The following is a 6,890-nucleotide window of genomic DNA, read 5'->3' on the forward strand; positions in this document are numbered from 1 at the left end:
TAAGATGAACTTTATCACCCCCCTATGGTGAAATTAAATAGTTTCAGCGACAGGACAAGTTAAAGGTGAACCTCTAGTAAGGTAATATTTGGAGGGATAAATAAATTGTGGAAACAATAGCCATAAATAAAAAGCGAACAAAATTACAAACAATATAGTACAGAATATTTTTTTTAAATATAAAATGTTTGGAATAAATATATATACAGTTGGTGCTGAAAGCAAAGGGAACGAAACATTGATCTGCTTGGGAACGCCTGTTTGGTCGCACCGTGATCCCAGGACCAAATCTACCTTTCAACACTCCTCTCTTCCCCTCCACCTGCAAGCTCTGCTCCTCTGTCCAGTTCAATAATAAGCTAATCAAAATAATGAGTATGTAAATAAGCTACGTTCAAACATGTTAAAGCTGTGACAATTAATTCTCGCTAGGTTTTATCATGATTTACACATTTTGTAATCCAGTCTAAATTCTATCATCGGTTAATTTCTCTCCATTGATTACTAGGAGCACATTTGTTTTTCGTTACTTTTAACAAACAATCACAGCTCTTGGAAGACGGCATCACCCCTAGCAACGGGGTCAACCACACCTCCTCACTATGACAGGAAGTTCTGTCACTCAGAGCGGCTCTCAGCAGTGAAGTGAATCACTCTTCAGAGGACTCTGATAACCTTTGTAATTACAGGCCCAGATCTGTGAGGCACACGTGTTTTTCCACCTGAGCTATTGATCTCTGCAACTCCTCCACACTTACCATGGGGCCTCTTGGCTGCTTCACTTAATGATCTCCTTGTCTGGCCTGTCAGTTTAAGTTGATCATGTCTTAAATTTGCATACTATTTCCATTTTCAGATGATGAATGAACAGAGTGCTGTATGATGTTCGAAGCGTCTCCACAACTTTATCCCTGGCCTGCTGTGGTCCTTGGTCTTCAAATCTACAGAGGCCTTCACAGAGCATCTGGGTTTATACTGAGATTAAACTTCTCAAAGGTGGTCTATTAAATTGGTGTCACCCCACAATTTTTAGCTTTTTATTTGTAAATTTACAATGTTGTAATGTGTAAGATTCGAGGGCTATGAATACCTTCGCAAGGCACCATATCTGGGCTTTTTTTCTGCAGTGACAATCGCTGCTTTGTTTTCTAAAATTTTGTTTGTAATCAAGCCTTCCCTAAACAGTTATTTCACCATCATGTCCTGTGTGTGGTAGTCATGACGCCACCTACAGGTGCAGTGATTACAGTAAGCGTCACAAAACAGCCTTTAAATCAAGTCGGTTTTAATTTCAGCAAATAAAAAGTTTCATTATAAAGACAAACTGCGGATATAAAAGTATAAACATGAATTAATAAAAAAAAAAAAAAACATTTGTTACTGGCATCCAACATTAAAAACAAGAATATTTCTCATTTGATTGCAATGATCCTGCTTAGTTACTGTAAAGTTTTAAAAAAGTGTCAAACACCATAATTACAACAATTTCACTTACAGAAACCACTGAGAAACACATAAAAGTATAAGTAACATGATTTAGTTACTGGAGTTTCTGTACAGAATATAAAAACTCAACCACACTACATCCTGAGCTTCATCGGTGACTAAAGGCTTAAAGTGGCAACGAGTCCAAAGGGCAGCAAAAGTAAAATTTAGTCACAGTTTAAGTGTTTTAAACATTCTTTGTTCAAGGTCCCATTTCCCTTTAGGCCTGATTCCTGCATATTTTTAAATTTTGATATAAATTATGTGGCTCGTAGCTTCTGCATTACACCCATTGTTCTGTATTCTCTCGTGAAAAAAAAAGGAAGTTGACGGCCTACAGTTAAAATCTCTGCTGGTGTATAATCTTAAACTTAGACATTTGTCTTAAAGGACTGGATTCCGTCCACGATAAAGGTGTCAGATGCAACTATGATCAGTGTTGGGCTGAATCTCAGCAATGTGAAGAACTACAGCCAGTCGCTTTACTGTAAACATTGTCTGCATCCATGTCAGGAGTTAATTTGTTTTAAAATCTGTTTCAGGTCTCATTTTTAGTGGACCCTCCTTTCTTTGGAGCAGCTCCTGAGCCAAAAAAGCAAACTGATCCAAACCAAGCAGGTTTAGCACCTGCTCGGTTTGCTTCACACAGAAGTTGTCTCGGCCCTTAGCGGGGCACTCTGATTGGTACCCCCGCTTTGCCGTTTCTCTGCATCCCGCCGCCTCTTCTCCTCCAGGTAGCGCTTCAGTCCTCTGAATGTCTGAACCGTAAGCCCGGTGCCAGCAGCATACAGGATGGCTGTGATGAGCCCGAACAGCGCCACGGCTGCATCACCCCCGCTCACGTCGCAGTTCATCCAGGTGTAGCCGTTCCGTCTGTACAGTATCTCGCGACGCTTGCACACATCCGTGGAGTTGACCTTGATGACGAAGTGCAGGTAGAGGCCAACGGCCACCACGTAGACCACGGCACCCACCGCCTGGAACGCCAACGCCCCCACCAGAAGCTTCTGAGACATGCGATAAGCGGGCTTGTTCCCGGCGACCACAAACAGCAGTGAGACGACTCCAAAGGTCAGGGTGAAGGCAACACCGCAGTAGATACCGGGCGACCTCATCTGGCTATACTGCATGTCCAGCTCTCTTACCTGCTGCAGCTCGGTGCCCTGCAGGTTGAAGTTGGAGTTGATGTCGAAACTGCTCATGCCGCCCATTGCAGACATGCCTGACATAACCACCTGAGCTGCGACCACGCAGATTAGGACCAGGGCGTTGGTCAGGACGGAGCAGATCAGCACGATGCCTAGACAGGACAAGAAAGAGGAGGGAAACTTACTACAGTTTTCATTTCTAATAATCAGATCATTATAGTAAAACACATTTAGGTTTAAAGAAACTGAGCCTTAAGCTCAAGTGCCCTCAGGTTATGCAGTAAGACAATGATCCCAAGCACCAGCAACTTCACCTTTGAATGAGTCAACAAAAACAAAATTAGAGTGGCCTAGTCAAAGTTTAGGGATAAAAAGGATTGTTCTTCAAAATATGTACATTTTCAAAATCGGATCTTTTGAACGGCTCTTTGAAGTGAACGGATTGTGAAGATTCAGGTCCCTTTAAAAAAACCATATGTCTCATCACAAGCTCAGATGAATTCATAAACAAGTCTCTATAATCCAGAACAGGAAGGAATGTTGCTGAGATTAATGTTGGATTTGATGAGAGAAACAGGCCTTGTATCTGTAAAAGAAACCCATCTTTAATATAGACACGAAATTGTTAATGTGCTCCATGAAACGATCACACCAAGGTACCTGGAAGAATTGATCATCTCAATTTCAGCCCCATTTGCTGTTTTAATTGTAGGAAAAACTGATGGTAGTAATTTACCTCCTGAAAACAACATTTTTTCTTCATTTAAAACTAGTTTGATCTGAGTTAGATGTAACTAAATCTGATTAAAAGCAAACTGAAGAAAGATCAAAGTTTGAGCTCAAAATCCTTCAATGTGGCTGTACTAAAACAATTCTGCAATGAAGAGTGGGTCGGAATTACTTTAAGTTGATTTAAAAAAAGACTCCCTACCAGCTATTAAAAATCCTCATTGCTGCTAAAATTTGTTTAACCGCTTTTTGTAACGGTTATAGGGTATTCAGTTTGGTCTGAATAAGTTTCTTTTAATTAAATGAAGTTGTCATTTGACTGCTTTGTGTGTTTACTTTAGGTTATTTTGAAAAAAAAATAAAAAAAAAATAAAATCACAGCACTGTAAATCAGCTTTCACGATGAAAAGCTGAAAAAAAGAGAAAAATCGAAGTCTTCGCAGAATCAGCTCTTTGGAGTACAAGTTTAAAGTCATCAGAAGACAACCTTCCACTGCTGAAACTGAGAACAGAGAGCGGCAAACAGCAGAAAACCGGTTGGACTGGCCTTCAGAGAAAGAAGCAATGATGTTCGGTGAAACCAAAGTCCGCCCCCTGACGTTGCAGCTCCCTTCAAAGCAGCTTTTGGTTTATTCGGCCCACACGTTTCATCTGAGAGCCAGCATACCTCTCCTGGAGCAGATGTTGGTACATCTGGAGTCATGGTGCTCCTCCTGGCGCATGTCCCGCTGATGCCTGGGAGGACGGTCGGCTTCTCGGGGGTAATAAGGGGGTCGAGAGGAGGAGCTGGAACACATGACAGAAATACACAACACAAATGACTTTCCCTTACCCACTGAAACTTTCATTTGAATTCTTTGAAGCAGCAAGAAGGTCCTGTGTTCGACTCCCAGTCGGGAGTCTTTCTTTATGGAGTTTTGCACCGGGTACTCCGGCTTCCTCCCATTGCCCTTAGATGTGAATGAGTGTGTGCATGGTTGTTTGTCCTGTATGTCACCCTGTCCAGGGTGTATCCCACCCCTCTCCCGCAGACTGCTGGAGATAGGCACCAGCTCCCCCATTACCCACTGGAACAAGCGATATAGAAGAGGAATGAATATATGAAGGAAGATTTTCCTATTTGCCTTAACTAAATTTAAAGCTAGAGACATGTTGAAGTGATTAACACAACTTTACTCTGACATTTTAAAATTGGTTTTTTCTTGTTTTATTTTATTACATCTTACGTCTTGAATATATTTGTACTGGAACCATCCTCTGTAATGCAGATTATGACTTATATAGCAGAAACTGAACCATCACCTTATCCTTTTAGACAGCACCTCCTTATGTCCAACATATCTTCATGGATAAGGACTTCGCTTTGCTGTTTTTTTTTTTAAGTCATGTATATTCACTTAAAAAAATATATATAGTATATATATATTTCTACTGAGCAAAGCAATAAAATCAATTGAACCTCTAAATATTGTTTGACAAAACAGGGAATTTTTTTCCCCTAGAAAACATTACTTGTTTGCATGAATTTGATTTCTACAACAATTTATGTTGCAATAATCAAATGAATCAAATTACCTGATTAAACTGTTCGGGATAAAAATTTATAATTTCATACTATAATGTATCTAAAATCCTCAATGTTGCTAATGGGGTGTTTGTTAAAAGGTTTTAGAAGGTAAACAGGTAGTAAGGTGTCAGTGACAACAGAGCAAAGCTCTGGTAAACACGTCACTAGGAATTCAGGATGTAGTCCTTTCGAAGTAAAAGCCCAGCCTACTATTTCCAGGAATTTGGTGAGTTTTTCTTTCCATTTCCGTTTCTTAAATAGTATACTATCGACCATGTTTTCTGTATATTTTTTTTACATGTAGTTTTTCCTAAGAGTGTCCCCACCTGTCCGGAGAGGACCACCTGTCATCCCGCTGCTCTCCGTTCCTCTCCCGGCGTCCCCGGTTGGAGCGGGGCGGTTGACTCATACCTGTCGAGTCACACAGAAAAGACAGATAATACTGGAAAAAGTGACGCTTCGTTGTGTTGAATTCACGTTAGGAAATGATCTTGTTTTTTTTTTTATACATTTAAATATGTTGTTGTTTTTCGACACGGAACCAAGTCGAGGTGGACGTAAATCACATGGAAGCTCGTATCTGATTTGTAGCTCCTGGGAGGACTGAACGGGTCAAAAAGGATTATAACTTCTTAACAACACAGCCTGTGATGTGTGACTCTTTTACTTTATCTCTTAATAGGACAATTTTTATGCTGTTTTAGGGATTAGGACTACCTAAAATTGGGTCTTCCTTAAAGACGTCGGTACTTGGACTGTACAGATATGGACTGAATTACTTTACACTTATCTGTAAATACGAATAAATACTAAATGTATTATATAGTTCTACTTTGTTACAACAATCCATGCATCGTCGTTACCCGTTTATCCAGGCAAGTTTGCATGGCAGTTGTCTTTTATTCTGAGGAAATAATGAAAGAAATAGTTTGTGATTTGCTGAACTATTATACTATGAGGGAAAACACAAACACAAAGAAATTCTTCTTAAAAAGCTTAGACTTGTCAAAACTGGACTGAAATATTCTACACTTGAAACCCTCAGCACTTTAACTGGACAAACCTGGACTGGGTTTGTGAATTTTTAATCAACTATTTATTCTATAAAAAATATAAAATAGGCTAATAATTGCAGTGTTGTTGCAGTATTAAATCAATTTAGAGAGAGTCTATCACAAAAACTGCATTATTTAGACTGGCCAAAGCTGGACTGAATGTTTCTGTACTGATCTAAGAACAACAAGAACTCAGTTTGTGATTTGTGAAGCCTTTATTCTAAAAACAAAAGCTTAAAAAGGCTTTAAGATGAGTTTTCGTGAAAAGCTGGAAAAGCCCTTTACAGACGCACCGAATCGGAGGCGAACTTCAGCGTCATTTAAAAAGGTAAAGACAGTTTAGGTATTTAAGAGAATATTTAGAGGTAAACATAGTAACTAAACACAACTGTCCAAACTAATCTTATAATCGACAATAAAACACTATTTTAATGTAGAAATCGTACTATAGTCAAATTAAATAACGTGTTACGTTTTTACGATACTTTCAGCGTAGTTTAAAACGTTTAGCGAACCGCCCTGACTAACTTTGATTTGTCCAAGTTTTACTTACTGTGAGGTTGATGGATTATGGTCTTAAGTGCAACTATAAAGTCATTTCTTACTCCTTTATCCACCTGCTGTATGCTGTCAAGAGTTTCACGTAGAGACAGCTCCACCCTAACCTGGAAGAGGAGGAGGAAGAGGAGGACCCAGCAGGTGATCAGATAAGGCTGGTTTCAGCTGGAGCTTCACCACAGAGACGCTCCTGGATGAAGTTCTGAACGTTTGATGAATCAGCTGCTTTGTTTGGTGCCGTCAGTCTCTGTCGTGAAGCCAAAAGAAGCCTCTGTTTTCCTCTGATTTAAAGAGGAGCTGCCCTTTGAACAGCAACAGCACTGTCTCTCAGCCATCTTGTTGTTTATG

At 39.8% G+C, this 6,890-nt stretch overlaps 1 protein-coding gene across 3 annotated transcripts; it reads right to left on the reverse strand.

Moving 5' to 3' along the window:
* Positions 1 to 1,268: 1,268 nt before the first annotated feature.
* Positions 1,269 to 6,890, reverse strand: si:ch211-191a24.4 (uncharacterized protein LOC100150331 homolog). Of its 3 annotated transcripts, none has more exons than XM_047374129.1 (4): positions 6,650 to 6,890; positions 5,256 to 5,340; positions 4,030 to 4,148; positions 1,269 to 2,785 (listed from the first exon to the last, which is right to left on the reverse strand). In XM_047374129.1, the coding sequence occupies exons 2-4, from the start codon at positions 5,336 to 5,338 to the stop codon at positions 2,127 to 2,129; spliced, it is 861 nt and encodes a 286-aa protein (XP_047230085.1). In that variant the 5' UTR covers positions 5,339 to 5,340; positions 6,650 to 6,890; the 3' UTR covers positions 1,269 to 2,126. The 3 variants fall into 3 exon arrangements, with proteins under 3 accessions (XP_047230085.1, XP_047230086.1, XP_047230084.1); XM_047374130.1 differs by having other exon boundaries at positions 6,590 to 6,890; XM_047374128.1 differs by having other exon boundaries at positions 6,538 to 6,886.

The sequence above is a fragment of the Girardinichthys multiradiatus genome, chromosome 9 (assembly GCF_021462225.1).
Source record: "Girardinichthys multiradiatus isolate DD_20200921_A chromosome 9, DD_fGirMul_XY1, whole genome shotgun sequence".
In the NCBI taxonomy this organism is placed as follows: Eukaryota; Metazoa; Chordata; class Actinopteri; order Cyprinodontiformes; family Goodeidae; genus Girardinichthys; species Girardinichthys multiradiatus.